Raw genomic sequence first — 20,887 nt, 5'->3', positions numbered from 1 at the left:
GATGAGGCCTTTGGGAGGTAATTAGGTCTTGAGAGTGGAGCCCTCATGATGGGATTGGTGCCCTTATCCCTTTAAGAAGAGACAAGAGAAAGCCTGCTTCCTCTCTCTAGAACATGCGGGGATACAGTGAGAAGATGGCTGTCTGCAAACCAGAAAGAGAGTCTCACCAGAAACCAGATCTGCCAGCACCTTGACCCTGGACTTCTCAGCCTCCAAAACTGTGAAAACTAAATGTTTGCTGTTTAAACCACATAGTCTATGGTATTCTGTTACAGCAGCCCAAACTGACTAAGACAGACACATTCAGATAATGCTATACTAAGCAATTAAAAAGGACTAAATGTATGGTGCTGACATAGAAAGATGTATACAAAATAGAAATATGTAAACAGGGTTTCTCAACAACAACACTACTGACATCTTGGGGCAAGTAATTCTGTGTTGTGGAGGACTGTCCTGTGCATTGTAGGATGTTTAGCAGCATCACTGGCCTCTACCTACTAAATGCCAATTGCATCCTTCCCCTGTGTCAAGTTGTGACAACCAAAAATGTTTCCAGACACTGGCTAATGTCCTCTACAGGATTAACTGCCTCCAGTTGAGAACCGCTGACGTAGCTGGAATACGATCTCACTTAAAAAAAAAGAGGAACCAAATTAAGGAGAAACTTCACCTTTTCTTTATTCCCTTATGCCTTCCTCTGTCAAGTTATATTACAATTATGTTTTTACATGCCTCTGATACCTCTGCTGTGAACTCCAAGGAAGGGTTCAAGGACTGACCCATAACAGTCATTACCAATGTAACAATAGAGAGGTAGGATAGCATAGTGCTTAAGAGTATCAACTCTAGAGAAATCTAGTTCTGCAACTTACTAGCTGAGTAATCCATGGACAAGTTACTTAACCTCTCTGTTATTTAACTTCCCCCATATATAAGATTGGGATGATCACATTACCTATCATCACATTGTTGTAATGATTAAACATCAGTATAAGTAAAACACTTAGAAGATTGCCCCACACTGAGCACCTGATGTCTGTCAAGCACGATAAGGCATTTTACATAACTGTTGCCTTTTATTCCGAGAATGAACAGTTTCCATCATTCATGAAATTAATCACAAAACCCAAGATAAATTTAAATCAAGTATAGGGTTTCATTATTTATTAATTATCCCCTTAATAATGAAACAGCAAAAATGTATAAAAATTAAATGCAGATTATGCTATATGGGAGAAAGATACGGGGGGATAGTCGAAAAACAGTGAGTTTCCACATGACAATGTGCTGACGTATTGAAGTCCATTTGGTTCAAGAGTGCCAAGTTCTAGGTAATGGTTTCTAACATCGACCAGCAAAGGACAAAGCAAAAGGGAGGCACCACAATTACCTGGAACCCATGGGGAAATTAGCTGCTCAAATTAATTAACATTTAAGCCAAGTCCTAAAACATCACTTAATCATTTTTTCCATAGGTATTATCAAAATTTTTCCCCAAAAAACATTATACTGTTTTCTGATTACATGGGGAATAAACTCAAGTCCTCCTTTGATGACTCTAGGCCACGGTTACAGATGAGTAATTTCACCATGCAGCTCATGTAAATACAGATAGGATGAAGTATGGGGTTGGATGGGAATCACTCCAGAAGAATTCTTGTAGTTTGTTTTCTTAATAGTCCCTGATGTTAACTTTTCAAATAAATTTTATTAAACACTTAGGGAAATAAAAATATAATAACCACAAAACAGTCAACCTTACAAAATAAAACTTCTGACCCTGTAACTGCTACGGTTAGATTTCCTTTTAAGTTCTCTAAGGGAATCAAGAAATTGTTTTTTACTTTGAGCTTAGGCCAGACTTGTAAAGGAGGAGGCTAGGTACAGTGGTGCCACAAAAGACATGCCTACTTAGGATAAGACATACAAACTCAAAAGCTAAGACTGTCTGCTTATACAGCTGCCCTATCCAATATGCAAGAAACTTGTCGGGTTCCATCTTTTATTCTGCAAATGTTAGCAATGGAATCAAAATGGACCTTTAGAGGAAGCTGAAATTTCAGTCATTAGATATCCTCCCTTTAGAGCTAATCTACCCTTGGAGTGTTTAATTCAAATGTTAGCAAAATTTAAAAGCATGAGTGAATTCTCCTTATTTATATTCCCATCGAATGATTCTTCCCTCTTCTTTAGACAACTCTATCTAAAATAAAGTTTTCTCTTAGCCTGAACTGAAATCTGTCTACCCGTAGGTTATCTCTCCTACTCTCCCTATCCTCCAATAAAACAAACAAAAGAATACCTGGGGCCACAAATCACAAGATTGCAAGAATACTTCCTCTTCCACAGCCTTGCATGTATTTCTAAAAATAACTGGCATGCTGCAACTATTCTCCTGATGACATAAATTATATATGGCATTACATAAAACTGACTCACTATGTGCCTTTCTGAATGGTAGGTCTTCACTCTCTTTTCACACCTCAGTAAAGATAAGCTTAGAAATTCAAATTTTGACTCTTGTAGAATTAATTTCAAAAGACAATTCAGCTCAACAAAATTAGGTATCTGTCTAAAACTGTTTATTTGTCAGGGTCATGATTTCATGGGAGTTCAAAAGACCAAATATTTAGTCCTATTTTACACTAAAGTAAACCTGCATTGAGATTTATAATAAAAGCAAAACACAAAATTACCTGGTAAAGTCCTGAAAGCAGATTTTATTTATACATTTCTTCAAATCATTATGGAATTTTTAAAAATCCCTCCCAAATTTGACAGTTTAGTGAGTGACAGGAACCCGGGGTCTTTGAAGAAAGCAAGTACAAATATATTGGTGCTTTGCTCGCTCACTGAGCTAACACCAAGAAGCCAATTTATTCTATAATCTTAAAGAATTTTAAATGTGAGTATGTTTGAATTGGCCCTCTGAGAACTGTTCAAATAAAGGAAACATTACAGAAAAGAGATTTGTTTCCAAAATGTGCAGTCTTTGAAAATAAAACTTCAGAAATGTATGTTTGAAAAGATGTGCAAAGCTTAGTACAGTGTTTAGATATAAAGAGAACCAATAATCCCCACTGACTTTAAAACTCAAAATAATCTAAAAAATACTTTAAATGGCATGGCATTAAGTAACATTCTTTTCAAAGCATTCAATTTAAAAGAAATCTGATGAAACTGTTCTCACCCTTATGAAAAGACCTAATCTCTTTCTAAAATAAAAATGAGTTGCAAGAGAAACAACACTGTACAATTCACTGGTAAATTAAGATTTCTGAGGCTGTAAGAAATGGGGCCAAAACAAGTCACTCTCAAAAAGAGACGGTTAACACAGAACATGTGCTATAAGTAAAGTGCATGAAAGGAAGCCTGCTCAGCTAAATGAAGTGGACAAAGGTCAGAAGTCAAGGTCATTCGCCAGAGCGGCAGCAGGCTCGAAAACCACACTGCAAATTCTGGCATCCGCTGGCAGTATCAGCATGAGGACCTGTATAAAAACAGAAAAGTGTGAAAGAAGGAATTTCTTAGAGATCACATAAAAATAGTCTTGCTTATGAAAAAGCTAAAACATTGATTTTTTTTTTACTAGCAGTACATTTATAACACAGAAGTAAAATCTCACGAGTGTATAAAAAATTATTCAGACACAAAAATTGCCAGTAGCAGCTTGACTTAACTAATCTATCCTTCATGATCCAAAAGCTAAATGAAAGAAGGAAAAGAAATAATTTCTTGGCAACAATCTTACAAAATAAAACTCTTAAGAATAGATGGAGATCACACACAGAAGCAAGACTGCCACGCTAATTTAACAACAGATTTCTTATACTCTAAACATCCTTCCTAAAAATATAATTAAGTAACAAGAGCCCTACCTGTAACAGATCAGCTAAAGAATCCAGTATTGAGCAATTATAATAAACATTATATTCAAACTTAAAAAAAATAAACTATATAGACATAGACTTAACATGTTCATCATAGTTTTATTTAACATCTGTAGTCAAAATAAATCATACGGTAGGGTTAGGTGAAATTATGTTCCAGAATTAAGTATATAATGAGTGATTAAATAAATAAACATATCTAAGACATAATAAAAATTGTGATTCAATTACAAAGAGTGATAAAACTTTGAGGAATAACTGAAATTTTATCCCAGTCACATTATGCTACCCAGCACTAGATAAAAGATCCATTAGGGAACGTAGCTGAGAATCAGAAAATGTCAAAGAAGAGATATCATGGCACATATTCAAATGTTAAGTACTCTGAATAAATCACAGTTTTCATAAAGGCAGGCAAATGTGGAAAAGGACGTTTTAACCATACGGAAGCCTTTCAGTATGTCCGCACCATGAACAAATAAAGAGCAGTTAATTAGTTCTGTACTCATCAATTAGAACCAAAATACTTGGAATTGTGCTATGTAAGGATCATACAAAAAGTACAGGAAATATAACTTTATTAAAGACTATGCCAAATGGGTTATAATTGAAAAATTATAGTACTCTCAGATTGATATCTAATTTAACTCAGGAACATATTTTAAATTAGCTTTGTTTTGTTTTTTAAAGTAGCAATTCATTGCAAAAGAAGGCAACTACGCTAATACCAACATAACAAAATAACTACTTGCAACTGAACATACAGAACACACTTATTTCCTGGAATTTAACTTTTCCTTGTATTCCCAAAATGGCATATACAAAATACAAAGGGCAAATTTCTTAAGATATACAATCAGTGAAGTATAATGTTTATATATTTCACAATGGAAATGATAATGTATCTTTAAGTAAGAAACTAATGAACTTTACAAGCATATATGGAACTGCAATAGCTTATGATTCATTTCATTTCAAATTGTTATGTTTGCCTTTAAACTGATGTGATGCGTGGCATATAGGGAGCGGGTATGGAAATGGGCAATGGTATGTGAAGGAAAATTGGCCACATATATAACTGCTGATGTCAATGATACATGAAGATTTATAATACTGCTCTATGTTTATACGTTTAAAATTTTCCATAATAAAAAGTTGAAAATTATTTTAAATATAAAATTGAATTACAAGCCAATTTTTTATTTATTCAAAATCAGAATCTGTTCTATTTTTACAGTGAAAAGTTGAATGTGTCATATATTTAAAATTCACAAAGTAGCACTTTTGTTAAGATCATTTTCCCTTAAAATAAGACACAAGGTTAATCATTTTAACCAAAGTCAAAATAAAATTTCTTAGTACATATTATCAGATATTTATTAAAAATGCCCTAATTAGGAATCCTATGGTTTGAAACTCTTCTCCTACTGTCAACTTTTGACCAGGTTTTCCCTTTGAATACATTTTCAGCTTTTGCTGTATGCACCACCCAACCCTCCACATCACCCCTTCTTAGCTTGTCTTTCCTCACCCCTTACACACTGGTTACTGCTTTGCCTGCCAATCACCTAGTGCCTTTCTTCAAACACCCAAACCCCTGCCTCACTACCATTGCCCTGTCCCTGCAACAGGGACTGTGATGAAATGCTTGAACTAGCAGTTTTTGCAAAAAAGTATCTAATTATCATTTTCTCAGTATGTAATTCCACTCCAAATTTTTTAAAAGGAAGAATTAAGACAAAAGAGACATGGAGACTTGTGTCTGTGTGTGTGTGTGTGTGTGTGTGTGTGTGCATGTGAGGAAGATTGGTCCTGAGCTAACACCTATTGCCAATCTTCCACTTTTTGCTTGAGGAAGAGTGGCCCTGGGCTAACATCTGTGCCCATCTTCCTCTATTTTGTATGCAGGTCACCACCACAGCATGGCTTGATGAGTGGTATAGGTCTGCACCCAAGATCCAAACCTGCAAACCTGGGCTGCCGAAGTAGAGCACATCAAACCTTAACCACTACACCGCCTGGCCAGTCCCAAGACATGGAAACTTTTATACCATTTTCCAAACTAAAACTCCCTAAAATACTTCAAAATGTCTATATTCCTATTTTTAAAAAGGACATAAAGGTAAGGAGGAAACTTTATACTTAATTCAACAGTGGCCTAGGAAAAAACCATAAGTAATGGCTGAAAGCAATGAAAGTGAAGTATGCTGCCGGTTAAAGGGAGAAAATAAAAGGGAGCCTCAAAAGAGCCAACGTGATCAAGAAAACTATTCTAGAGATTCTCATTGTTCCAAATGCCACAAAGCTTTTCACCATCCTCCACAAAAGACAGGAGTCCACCATCCTTAGTCTCCACCCTGGTCACTTGGGTCACTCTCTGCTCTCAAAGTCTAAGAGACAGTGATAGGGATAAGAGGAAGAAAAATGTAGGAATAAAATATGTGCCCTCTGTTAGTAGAAAGTAACCCAATCCTGCTGTCAGCACCTCTTTATTCATCACAAAACAAAGTTCTTGCTCACATGATATAAAATATGCCCCCCCAAGCATGCTGTAGAATATCTGAGTTTCAATAGGATCCTAAGTGTATAGTGTAAAGAGAGGGAGTAATATATCAGTGTTTTCAAATCTGAAAGTAGGATCTATCTACAGAAGTCCGTGGGTACTTAAACAATAACTGTAATACTAAACATCTCAAAACTAAAGTCCCATCATAAGGTCGAGGACAGAGCAGATGTCTGATCCTAATAATCTATGAAAGTGATGTCATCATGAAGAGATTTTATTCTGTTGAAAGTGTGGTCAAAGCAAAAGTGAAGAAAACCACTGTTTTTAACTTAGGTCAGTCTCTTATTGTAGAAACAGGGAAGAATAGCAATTTCCAAAGCATGGAAATCATAAGCAGAGTTAACAGTAAAACCCTTCAGCATCACAGAAGGATTGTTCAGAAAAGGGAATAAATGGACAACAGAAAACGTGAGGCAGCATTAGAAAGAAACATGACTAAGATAAGTTATGTTGCCAAGTATCTCAAGTAGAAGCTGTGCTTCCATAGACGCTGACAATTCAAAAGGTAGTTCCCTTTAAACATGTGACTTATCAACAAATGTCTATCTCGATACAGGATAGAAAACTCAAATGCTTATAATGTATGAGGGCTAAGTTACATTAAATAATAATAAAGAAAACAGGAAATTAAAACTTGCATAATCATTAAATAAAATCTTTAAATACATGGTAAAGAATAAATTTTGTAAGAAAGCATCTTTTAAATATTAGATAAAAGAGCTATAATATTAGCAATAGTTATTTTCCCAAATTTTTATTATTGAATAATTTCTTTTTCCTGGATTTTAAGCATATTATGCTGTATATCTGCACACTTACCTTCACTTACCTTTAATTCCTCTTTAACTTAAATTAGAAACATAAGAGAGCAAATCATCTGAGACTGTGTCACCTCCAGAGCTATGAGCTAATCTATCTTAATTCATAAATTATACATATATTGAAACACAAATCAGTACAGAATTTTTATTTGCTATCATTGTTCAAATGTTCTTCAGAGCTCTAAAACTATGCAATTCCATGTAACACTTCTTAAATGACAAAGAATTTTTTAAATGGTATGGCTAAGAAGCCTTCCTTTATATTTAAATCTTAACTTTATCAATCAAACAACAAATTTAAATGTCATGAAGAATTATTCAGAAGAATCAAAAGTGGCATTTGCTATCAGTGCTTAGTACAGTGTCTTGTTCACAGTAGATACTGTTTGAATACCTGATTACTAACCTATCTTCTCCAAAATATCTGCCAGTGCTTAGGAAATGGATCATTCTGCTTTACTTATCACTTATTATTTAGTTAATAAATATTATTTATCAGCATTGATTTCTTTTAGTTGGTAACCTGGTAGTTAATTATGTAAACTTTCTTTTGACAAAATACATTTTTAGTTAAACGTTACTCTCAAATATTTCAAATAATTTTCACCTAAATATGCCCCCTTTTATTCTAAGACCATGTATAAAACATATTAACTACTTTCAGAAATAATAAAAAGGGGCCCCCTTATCAGTCACAAAATATTTACTGTACAAGTTGAGTTGTAGTGAAAGATACTGGATCAATCGTATCATCTTGAAAAACTGGATACAAGGCAATTTTATTCTAACACTTTCTAGGTTGCCCATATGTCCTTCTAAGGAAAAGATTATATTAGAGCACTGCTAAGAGCAACTGGCTGGAACACTGGAACACAATTTAATATGACAAGTCACCCTATAAACTTTAAATGATTTCCATTTCCCCCAAATCATGCTTTAAGAAGCTGTAAAAGGAGACTTAATATTGGATTATACAAGCACTGTCAATTTCCTTTCAAATCTTTCAAAGTCAGACATCTTCATTAAAATTCATTTATTGAAAATTTTACCACTCATTTATCAAAAAAAAACTTACGTTCAAAACAAAAGAAATGTAGCAGCTCCTTTGGAACATTTTAATATTTATATATTCAAAACCAGTTAAGATGAAAGAAATTTTGACATCCTAACAAAGTGCAAAAGATTTTAAGTATTTCACTTTATCCCATTCTCTAAATTATTTCAAGAAGTTTAAAAAATTACGCACAAAAAACAAGTAGGCAGATCATAAAAATTAACTGAAACCCAGTCTCCCCCACACCATAACATCTACACACCCAAAAGGAAATATAATAAATCAGGTTGTGAGATTTATTTCCACAAGCATAACCTTTGCTGACATCAACGTGGACCATTCAAGGCAACATACAAATAAGATGTTTTTCTTATTAAAAAATAGCTTACTGATTACTTTTCATAACACATCCTATAAGCCTTACGAACTACAACACTGAACCTACAATGACATAACTATATATGAAAAAACAAAAAAACAAAATCTCCCTTCTCAAACTCACTGAATCCACAAAAGAAGTGCTTCATTGCAGCAATCATACTTTGCTTTTGTATAGTTAGCCAATTGCAACTAAAATGACATTCATTTTCACCATTCTTTGATTACACGGTGAAGACAACAGAGAGCAAACAAATGCTCCAACTTAGTGTTGCTATTTCAAGAACAGTGGGGGTCATCTTCCGCACCTCATCTTCTGCACCAACGTGATTCCAGAAGTAAGAGAGTTGTGACCTTCTGTCTATTCATATATATTTTAAGGAAAATCTAGTCTCCCAGAAATAGCAGATTTGCTAACTTCTCTGCCTACTAGTATGTCATTAAAGAGACCATTCCTCTAGTCTTCCTGACTCCTGTCAATTGTTCAGCCTAAGAGAAATTCAGCTGATCTTCCTGACATCTGAAGATGAACTGGGCTCTCAATGACAACAGTATGGTGTAAAAAGACAGATGCATAGCAGAATCTTAACCATATAAATATTCTTCCAATTATAAATACAAAAGGTTGATCTGCTTACTAATAATTGAGGAACAGCTTTTTAGGCTTGTGGGAACTTCAGTCCCTACCAGTGACTATCAAATGCCCAAAAGGACATTGAATGTACTTTGAAAAAGCATGTTCAACAGGCGCTTTGCAGGGTACGGATAAGTTTAAAAAAAAAACACATCAAGAGATGTTTATCTGACGATTGTTAAAAGTAGGTTCAGGAATCATCTCAAAAATACTATAGGAATTTTAGTCATGTCTAAAGTATCTCAGCCTCTTCCTCAATATCACACATACCCACCTCCTCAATCTTCCATGAGATTTATTTAGTACCAGACCCAAAATCTCAGGGGAGTCCACATTACCAAAGTCCTCCTTTTTCTACTGCATTTTATAAAGTTGTTCTATAAGAAAACTGAGGTTATCATCCCTAAGAAATTGGTGTATCTAAAACATCAATACCTCAAAATTGTTAATGAGTGCTACATGACTCTAGAAGAATTTCCCAAAATTTATGATAATTTTAGTATTCCCACAACAACTTGCCATTCCAAATGATTAAACCATTATGTATCTCAAAAATTTGGCAGAACGGATATTTGAAATATCTATCTGCAAAAAAACCCTTTCTTTTACAGAAGGTAATTAATGAAAATATGTGATTTTTTAAATGTTATCAAATGTAAAGGACTAAATCTGAAAGTAAAAAAGTTTGCCAATTAGGGATCTGGAAAACTAAATAGAAACCCTAAGAATTACCAGAACTGTTAAAACTTTTTAAATCGATTCCTTAAAACTATCTCATTGTCGAAAGGCATTACCGTTAATGTTGTCACAGTAGTAAAAGTATTCATCATTTAGAGAAGGACATGCTGAAACCAAATCCTGCAGACCTGCGCCAGTTACAGTAAGACAACCAGAGAGATTAAGGTGCTCCAAATAAGGCAGCCCTCCTCCCAGAGTCAAAACCCTGTAAGAGAAGCAATTCAACAATTAGAATATATTAATTTATGAAAATTTATGCATTCCTATGGCCCACTGGACCATTATTAATAGACTTTTTAATTCAGTAATGAGAAAATTTAAGAATTTCTATAAAACATGATAACAAACCTCAACCTTAGGCAGAAATACATTTAACCGAGAAAAACTTCCTACATTTTTCCTAAAGACATTCAATAAACAAGTCTATGAAATTTTTCTTTATAAGAACATTACAGTAACTCAGTTCTTAGAGGAATGAAATACTGAATCCTGGAATTGTAATCTTTATTCTCCTACTAGATAGGAGATAATAAAAATTAAAATTTTTATTATTAAAATAATTAAAAATTATCAAGAAAATTACTGACCAGTTTGGCAGTTCCTCAGAGAGTTAGAGAGTTAGCATATGACCCAACAATTCCTCTCCTAGGAGTATACCCAAGAGACTTGAAAACATTTGTTCACACAAAAACTTACAAATGAATGTCCATAGCAGCATTATCCATAATAGCCAAAAAGTGAAAACAACCCAAATGTCCATTAATTAATGAATGGATAAACAAATATCATGTAGCCATAAAGCACTCATATAGGCTACTTCATGGAAAAACCTTGAAAACATTACGCTAAGTGAAAAACCCAGACACAAAAGGCCACATATTGTATGATTCCATCTATATGAAATGTCCATGATAGGCAGAATAGGCACAGAGACAGAAAGTAGATTAGTGGCTGCCAACGGAAAAGGAGAATAAGGAGTGACTGCTAGTAAGTACAGGGTTTCTTTTTGGTATGATGAAAACGTTTCTGAATTAGATAGTGGTGATAGTTGCCAAGCTTGTACATATACTAAAACCACTGATTTGTACACTTTAAAAAGAAGAATTTAAAGGTATGTGAATTACATTTCAATAAAAATGGAAACCTAATGGCATACTCTGTAAGAATGAAAACAACATTTATATAAATAGGATAAAATGAGAAGTCAGCTAAAATGACAATGGCAGAGCTGAAAAATATCAAGAACAAAATTGAGAATGTCAATTTTCTGTACAATGATGTTTAAAGCAGTATTACAAGAGCAAAAATAGAGAAAACTGAAAGTCTGTCTTGAAAGGGATATCAAGAAATTAACAATCCAATAAATTTACTACAAACAACATGATTGAGGCTTGGCCCGGTGGCACAGTGGTTAAATTCACATGTTCCACTTCGGCAGCCCAGGGTTCACCAGTTCAGATCCTGGGTGCAGACCTATGCACCACTTGTCAACCCATGCTGTAGTAGGCGTCCCACATATAAAGTAGAGGAAGATGGGCATGGAGGTTAGCTCAGAGCCAGTATTCCTCAGCAAAAAAGAGGAGGATTGGGCAGCAGATGTTAGCTCAAGGCTAATCTTCCTCAAAAAAAAATTAACTAATTAATTTTTTAAAAAATAACGATTATGCAGGTACATGGAAATTAGGAAATAAAGTTAAGCAAAAGTATATAAACTATTAATTGAGGTTAGAAAAAACTATGGAACTATTTACATATTCAGTGAGAGATACTGAATGGCAAAGATTAGGAAGGTACATTTTAAAGTTCTATAACTGCATGTTTAAAAGAGGAAACTGATCTATTAAAAACAGCTTATCAAGACCCCAAACACCATGAGAGATTTAAATGCATACTTCCCCTTACATTTTCACTGAAAAGAACTGATTTTTTTTTTTTTAATCATACATTTCCCTGATCCATCCTTACAGACTTTAAATTAATGGCAGTGGCAGTTTCGAACCTCAATGGCATGACTGGGCCACAACAGTTAAAGAATGCAGTCTTGAAAGGAACACAATACAGAGTTTAAAGTTTACTCATTCTCTTTTTCCTATAAATAGTTCATAATAAAAAATAAAACAGCTTTTAAAAAGTGATCTAGCAGATCTCAGAAAGTATCTCAATGCAGAGACTGCTTCATATTCTAAAACTTAAAAATTTTCAGCACATTGTAGACAGATTGCATGGAATATAAACCTTATATCACAAGTATAGTTAGGTAAACCATTTGTGTAGTCACTGGCCTCACTGAGCTTAGTGGGCAAGCAAACAAGTGAAAAGTAAATAAGTAATTATAATACCATATGATGAATGCTCTCCTGGGAACATACAGAGGCCTTGTAGGGGTCTGAAAAGGTTTCCCATAAGAAGTGACACAAACTGTGATAGAAACAAACAGAAGTTAGCCAATAAATGTATGTTACAGACAGAGAGAGCAAATACAAATGTCTAAAGACAAGAGAGATACGGTATCTTGGAGGAAGAGAAAATAGCTGAGTATAGTTAGAGAAAGGGTGGCTGTGTGTGTGTGTGTGTGTGTGTGTGCGTGTGTGTGTGTTACGTTTATCTGTTTGTTGTCTTTTCTGATAGAGGCAAGGATATGACGAAGTAAAAAGTAAGAGATTTAAGGAAGGTAACAAGATATAAACTACAGAGGTAAGCAAGGGCCAAGAATTTGGACTTTAACCAAAGGACAGCAGGACTCACTGAAAGGTTTAGATAGAAAAATAACAAGAAGTAATAAGAAGTCTTTTCTAGAAAAATCATTCTAGTCTACTTTCATTACCAATGCCCAAGTATATCAGGCACAGGCCTAAAAGTAAAATCCAAGATGAATAAAATACAGGTTCTGCTCTCAACTAGGGAAAAAAACTTTAAACAAAGTATTGACAATGCATGCAATAACAAAAATATATATTATAGAAATGTATACAAGTTATGGACATAGTACAGACCAGGGAGTGATTCAACAGCAGCAATCTTTAAAGGAATAGAACAAAATCCAGAGTTCAACAATGTATAACTGACATTATCTGTAACCCAATCAAAAGCTACTAGACATTCAGGGGCCGGTCCAGTGGTGTAGGGGTTAAGTTCTCACGTTCCACTTTGGCGGCCTGGGGTTTGCCAGTTCCAATCCCTGGCACGGATCTACACACCGCTTATCAAGCCATGCTGTAGCAGGCATCCCACATACAAAACAGAGGAAGATGGGCATGAATGTCAGTTCAGGGCCAATTTTCCTCAGCAAAAACAGGAGGATAGGTGGCAGATGTTAGCTCAGGGCCAATCTTCCTCAAAAAACAAAAAGCTACTAGACATTCAAAAAATCAGGAAAAAAAATAAAATCAGTAGAAACAAACCAATATATGATAAAGATGATAGAATTAGTAGACAATGAATTTAAAACTGCTTTTGTGTTTTAAATATGCTCAAGGATTTAAAAGAAAATATGAAGATAAGAGAAACAAAAAAACATAAATTTTAATATTTTTCTATGTGTCTTTATACACTTATGTATATTATTATATATTTATAAATATGTGTGTGTGTGTGTGTGTGTGTGTGTGTATATATGGGGGAAGCACAAGCACCCCAGATGGAACGTCTAGAGTTGAAAACTGCAATATCTGAAATAAAAAAACACACTGAAAGAGATTAGCAGTGATGAGACATTGTAGAAATGTTAGTGAACCTGAAGACACAATTAGCCAAAATGAAGCATCAAGAGAAAACTGAATAAAAACAATAAGAAAAAAAAGCCTTGGTGTTACGGGTTAGATTGTGTCCCCTCCACCAAAAAGACATATTGAAGTCCTAACGCCTAGTATCTACAAATGTGACTTTAGATAGAAAGAGAGTCTTTGCAGATTTAATCATGTTAAGATCAGGTCATTAGCATGGGTGGTGTCCTTATAAGAAGAGGGAAATCTGGATACACACAAAAACACAGAGAATGCCATGTGAAGATACATAGACACAAAAGAAATATGAACATGCAATGATGGAGGCTGAGATTGGAGTTATGTAATCTAGGTAACAACTAAGAAAATAACCTGAAAAAATACAAAGAATGGAGAAAAATGAGGAATCAAATGATACACTACAAAAAGAAAAGAATGAAAAGAAGAGAAAGTGATAGAGAAAACAAGGAACAAAAACATAAGATTTAAGGGAAAAAAAAGCTAAACACCGTAAGTAAATCCTTCCTTATCAGTAATTACTTTAAATGTAAATTAAATCAAATGATCATCTCAAGAGATGCAGAGAAAGCATTCTACAAGATTCAGCACCCATTTATGACAATAACTCTGAATAAAATGGGAATCCTGGGGAAAACACAACAAAGCTGAAGGCATCAATCACATGCTCTGATTTCAAAGTATTCTACAAAACTAGTAATCAAAACAGCATGGTACTAGCAGAAAAAGACACACAGATCAATGGAACAGAACTGAGAGCCTAGAAATAAACCCACATATTTAACAGCTAATTTTCAACAAAGAAGCTAAGAACATACAATGGAGAAAGGAAAGCCTCTTGAATAAATAGTGTTAGAAAAAACAAACAGACACATGCAAAAGAATGAAGTATATCACAATCTTACACCATACACAAAAATTAACTCAAAGTGGATTAAACACTTGAATGTGAGACTTCAAACCATAAAACTCCTAGAAGAAAACACAGGCAGTACTCTCTTTGATATCAGTCTTAGTAATTATCTTTTTTAATATGCCTCCTCAAGCAAGGGAAACAAAAGAAAAAATAAACAAATGGGATTATATCAAGCTAAAAAGTTCCTGCATAGCAAAAGAAACCATCAACAAAACAAAAAGAGAATTGGGAAAACATATTTGTAAATCATGTATCCAATAAGGGGCTGACATCCAAAATATATAAAGAACTCATACAACTCATCAACAAAAAAAAACAATTAAAAAATGGGCAGAGGATCTGAATAGACATTTTTTCAAAGAAGATATACAGATGGCCAATAGGGACATGAAAAGATGTCCAGCATCACTAATTATTAGGGAAATGCACATCAAAACCACCATGAGAGATCACCTCATGCCTGTCAGAATGGCTATTATTAAAAAGACAAAAAGTTACTAAATTTTATTAAAATTACTACTATTATTAAAAAGACAAAAAATAAGTGTTGGAGAGGATGTGGAGAAAAGGAAACCCTCATACACTGCTGGAGGGAATGTAAACAGGTGCAGCTACCACGGAAAACAGTATGGAAATTCCTCAAAAAGTTAAAAACAGAACTATCATATGATCCAGCTATTCCACTTCTGGGTATTTATCCAAAGAACATGAAAACACTAATTCAAAAAGATATATGCACCCCTATGTTCACTAAAGCATTATTCACAACAGCCAACACTTGGAAACAACCTAAGCACCCATCAATGGATGAATGGATAAAGACATGGTACATACATACACACACACACACACACACACACACACACACACACACACACAATGGAATACTACTCAGCCATAAAAAAGATGAAATTTTGTCATTTGCAACACCATGGGTGGACCTTGAGGGTATTATGCTAAGCAAAATATTTCAGATGGAGAAAGCCAAAATGATTTCACTCATGTGGGAAATAAAACAACAAAAAACAAGCACATAGATACAGAGACTAGACTGGTGGCTACTGGGGTAACGAGGATGGTGGGAGGGTGAAAGGGGTAAAGGGGCTCATTTGTACAGTAATGGACGGCAACTAGACTTTTTGGCGGTAGTCTATACAGAAGCTGAAATATAACAATGTACACATGAAATTTTATATAATGTTATAAACCAATGTTACCTCAATAAAAAAAATTTTTAAGGTAAATTGACTAAATTCTTCTATTAAAAGGCAGAGATTAGCATACTAGATTTAAAAAATGGCTCATCTATACACCATCTATAAAAGACCTCACTTTAGATGCAAAGACATAAAGAGGTTAAAAGTAAAAGGATGAGAAAAGATACTCCATGCAAAAAGTAAACAAAAGAGAGCCAGAGTGACTACACTATTGTCAAACAAAAGAGACTTCAAATCAAAAAAAGGTTACAAGAGACAAAGGATAATATATATTGTAAAAGGTTCACTCCACCAAGACGACAAAACAATTATAAACATATACACACCTAACAACACAGCCCCAAATATATGAAACAAAAATTGACAGAATTGAAGGGAAAAACAAACTTCAACAAAAATTGTTGGAGAATTCACTATGCCATTTTCAATAATAGATAGGTCATGGACCGAAGATCAATAGGGAAATAGAAAACTTGAACAATGGTATAAAGAAATGAGACCTAAGAGACACATACAGAACACTCTACCTGACAACAGCAGAATACATGCATTCTTCTCACATGCACATGGAACACTCTCCAAAATAGACATTGTTATGCCACAAAACAAGTCCTAATAAATTTTAAAAAGACTGAACTCATAAAAGTATATTTTCTGATCACAACGGAATGAAATTATAAATCAGTACCAGAAAAAAACCCTGGAAATCCATTACTATGTGGAAGTTAAACAATACACTCTTAAACAACCAATGAGTCAAAGAAGAAATCACAAAGGAAACTGATATGAATGAAAACAAAAACCCAACATACCAAAGCTGGGATGCAACAAAAGGAGGGCCAAGAGTGAAATCTACAGTTGTAAATACAACATTAAAAAAGAAGATCTTAAATCAATAAAATAACTAAACATCTTAAAGAATTAGAACAAGAAGAGCAAACTAAACTCAAAGCACAAGGAAAGAAAGAATAAAGACTAGAGCAGAGATTTTAAAAAACAGAGAATACAAAAACAATAGAGAAAAATCAACAAAACCAAAAGTTGATTCTTTGAAAAGATCAACAAAATTGACTTTTAGTTCCACTGACTAAGAAAAAAAAGAAGACAAATTAAAAGTCAGAAATGAAAGTTGGGACATTACTAACAATTTTACAGGAATACAAAGGATTATAAGATAGTACTATGACAATGGTATGCCAAACTAATTGTATAACCTGGATGAAATGGACAAATTTCCCAGGAACACAAAAAGTACCAAAACTCACTCAAGAAAAAATGGAAAATCTGAATAGATCTTTAACAAGTAAGGGGATTGAATTAGTAATCAAAAACCTCCCAACTAAGAAGCCAAAGTCAGATGGCCTCACTGGTGAATTCTTCTAGACATTTAAAGAAAAATTAATAACAATCCATCTCAAACTCTTCCAAAATACTGAAGAGGAGGAAGACTTCCTACTCATTCATGAGTCTAGTATTACCCTGATCCCAAAGCCAGACAAAGGCACAACAAGAAAACTACAGGCCAAATAGCGCTTATAAATATAAATGCAAAAACGCTCAACAAAAATTAGCAAATTGAATTCAGAAGATTAGAAGGATTATACACAATGATCAAGATCAAGTGGGTTTTATCCCAGGAATGCAAGGCTGATTCAACATATGAAAATCAACTTAATACACCACACTAATAGAATGAAGGAAAAAAACACATGATCATCTCAATTGATGCAGAAAAAGCATTTGACAAAATCAAACACCCTTACATGATAAGAACAGGAAACCAGGAATAAAAAAGAACTTCCTCAACATGATAAAGGGCACATATGGAAAACCCACAGCTAACATAATCAGTGGTGAAAGACAGTTTCTCCCCTAAAATAAGGAACAAGATAAGGATGCCTACTATAGACACTGCTATTTAACATAGCACTGGAAGTTCTAGCCAGAGCAACTAGACTGAAAAATAAGTAGTATCCAAATCAGAAAGAAAGAAAGAATATTATCTTTGATTTTACAGGACATGATCTTACATGTACAAAACTAAAGAATTCACCAAAAAAACTGTTAGAGCTAATAAACAAATTCAGCAAAGCAGCAAGATACAAAGCCAACATGTAAAAATCAATTTTATTTCTATATACTAGCAATGAACAATCTGAAAAGGAAATTAAGAAAACAATTCCATTTACAATAACATCAAAAACACTAAAATACTTAAGAATAAATTTAACCAACAAAGAAAAAGACTTGTACATAGAAAACTACAAAACATGGCTGAAAGAAATTAAAGAAGAAATTAAAACAGGGACTCAAACAAACACTTGCATGCCAAAGTTCACAGCAGCATTTTCACAACAGCTATAAAAGTAGAAACAACCCAAGTGTCCATCAATGACAACATCAATGATAAATAGTTAAACAAAATGTGGTGTATAAATACAGTAGATTATTCAACTATAAAACTAAATGAAGTTCTGATACATGCTACAACATGGATGGACCCTTGAAAATACTACGCTAAGTGAAATAAGCAAGACATAAAAGGAGAAGTGTTGTATGATTCTACTTACTTGAAATATCTATGATATATAAATGACCCAAATACATAGAGACAGAAAGTAAAATAGAAACTACCAGAGGCTGGGAGGGATGGGAGGATAAGGAGTTTTTGCTTGATGGTTACAGTTTCTGTTTCGAGTGATGAAAAAGGTTTGTACGTGGATAGTGGTGAAAGTTACACAATACAGTGAATGGACTTAATCCTGCTGAATTGTACATTCAAGAATGTTTAAAATGGTAACAGTTACGGTATGTATATTTTACTATTAATTTTTTAAAAATGCATACAAATATTAAATAAATGAGGTACTAGCCAACAGTAGAGATAAAATAGATACTAAAAAGTATTTAATAAATCCATAAAAAGTCAGGAAAAGACAAAACATGAAGAAAGAAAAGACGAAACAAGCGGAAAACAAACAGCAAAATAATAGGCATAAATCTAATCACATCAATATTATATTAAATGTGAATGGCCTAAACAGGTCAATTAAATGACAGAGAATGTTTGAGTGGATAAAAAAAAAAGTAAAACCTAACAATATATGCTATCTGCAACAGATTAAAAGAGTAGTTGCCTTGGGTTCAAAGAGAGAATCAGTGGTGTGTACCAAAACAATAATGGCAATGTGAGGGGGCCAAAGAAGGTTGAGAATTTAGGTAAGAGTCTATTTTTAATCAACAATAGACAATATTTATTTCATTCCAATGAAAACCTGAAAATGTTGCATTAAGACTACACACATGACACTATATCTGTTCCCTATGGCTTCAATCTAGTATAAAATCTTGATTTTCAAGCTATATTTTTATACTCAATCCTCTTTTAACAAGCTGGTCATAACCAACTTGCCAAAACTCATGCTACCCATCCCTGAATAAATAATTATGACTAATGCAGAAGGATATGCTGAACCTTCCCAATTAGCACTTCTGTTCCCATAAACTGAGTTTTATGTATGCATGAGTTATATTTGTTCTCAACCCTATTGACAGTTGTACTTATTATTTTAACTGGTTAACTGAAAAACTTTTTAAACTAACATAATAAATGCAAAAAGTTGTTTCTAAAAATTAAATTTGTATTTTCTATTTCCTTGAGTGCACACAAAATGCACTCTCTAACTTCATGCCAATCTCTACTCAAAAAATGTTTCCTTCAAAGCTTTTTCTACCCCTCAAATATGATGGAACATTCTTTGTATTCTCTATCCCATAACCTAATTTTACTTCAGAACATTCAGTCTGATACTATATGTTTATTGTCTATTTCTGCTATAAGATTATAAACTCTATGAAAGCAGGAATCTATCTTACATACTCTGGATCCCTAGTAATTAGAACAGGGCAAGTCATACAGGAGATGCTCAATAAATATCTAAATGATTGAGAAAGATTCCTTCAAGATAACATAATTAAAAAGAGACCATTTGCACTCAGATTGCAGACTTTTTCGATTAGCTACCAGTCCAAATAATATCAGATAAGTTAGTTCCTGTGTGTCCCCCATCCACAAAACGAATTCTTCCCTAAATTCAAACTCAAACTATTTTTTTAAGGATATCTCATATGCAAACTCCTCACCACTACTTGTGAAAACCATAAGGAAGACATGTAACTTTTCACTCCCAACAGAATCAAATTATCCATTTAGTTACTTCCAAAGTTAACAGTATCAGAATTTAATAAGCCAAAATTATACTTTGAAATAACAACCGAAAAATCACCTTCATGTTTTTCTTCAAATTTTACTTAGGAAATTAACTCTCTGCCTTGGAGGGAAGTGGGGATGGAAACTCTTTGGTATTTAAATAAAGCCTTAAAATTCTAATTTTAGATGAAGTTTCCCCCTTGTAGCATTTTCCAAACCTTACACAGGAAGTTTCTAAACCCTTTTTCACTAAAAGCAAATAGAAGACACTTCTTAATTAGATTCATCAAAATTTTGACTCCCCTTGAAATCAATTTTTAATTATATAGAACTTTTAATAAGTTCTGGCTTATTTAAAAATATCCTGACAAAACTAAGACAGACAGGGAAATTGTCACCCAATCGGACATCACTGCAGCTCTGAAATATTACCAAGAGTTATATGTGCTACTTCATTCTTTGAACAAACAATAAAACTGGTCGTGTTGAAAATGCAACTGGATAAGCTACAAATAAGTTTTAATAAGGTATAATGGTAATGAAAAAGATAATGGTACTGGAAAGTGAATTATTAGGTTTTAAACTGAACCAAAACTTTCTTTTACTTTAGAACCAAATTACATTCAAAAACAACTAAAACTGTATCAGGTAAGAATAAATATATAAAAATATAATAAAATTTTAAAAAGGAATAAAACTCAGAATATGAGTGTCCTTTGC

General features: G+C 33.7%; 2 protein-coding genes across 4 annotated transcripts in view; one reads left to right on the top strand and one right to left on the bottom strand.

Annotated features, from left to right (window-relative positions):
• Nucleotides 1-7,780, top strand: part of CC2D2A (coiled-coil and C2 domain containing 2A) — a 124,296-nt gene extending 116,516 nt beyond the window's left edge. The window contains exon 35 of one of the 2 annotated variants that reach the window (XM_044767808.2): nt 5,802-7,780. In XM_044767808.2, coding sequence (XP_044623743.2) covers nt 5,802-5,882 — 81 coding nt within the window. In that variant the 3' untranslated portion in view covers nt 5,883-7,780. The remainder of the gene's footprint in view (nt 1-5,801) is intronic. The other variant, XM_070506204.1, reaches the window with a different exon arrangement.
• The window catches only part of FBXL5 (F-box and leucine rich repeat protein 5), a 48,284-nt gene continuing 30,285 nt past the window's right edge, over nt 2,889-20,887 (bottom strand). For both annotated transcript variants that reach the window (XM_014834731.3, XM_044767813.2), the window contains exons 10-11: nt 10,141-10,289; nt 2,889-3,493 (exon numbers count right to left, since the gene is read on the bottom strand). In XM_014834731.3, the coding sequence (XP_014690217.1) occupies nt 3,417-3,493; nt 10,141-10,289 (226 nt within the window). In that variant the 3' untranslated portion in view covers nt 2,889-3,416. The remainder of the gene's footprint in view (nt 3,494-10,140; nt 10,290-20,887) is intronic.

The sequence above is a fragment of the Equus asinus genome, chromosome 3 (assembly GCF_041296235.1).
Source record: "Equus asinus isolate D_3611 breed Donkey chromosome 3, EquAss-T2T_v2, whole genome shotgun sequence".
Taxonomy (NCBI): Eukaryota; Metazoa; Chordata; class Mammalia; order Perissodactyla; family Equidae; genus Equus; species Equus asinus.
The sequence above is the reverse complement of the archived record's forward strand: the minus strand, read 5'-3'. Positions and strand labels throughout refer to the sequence as shown.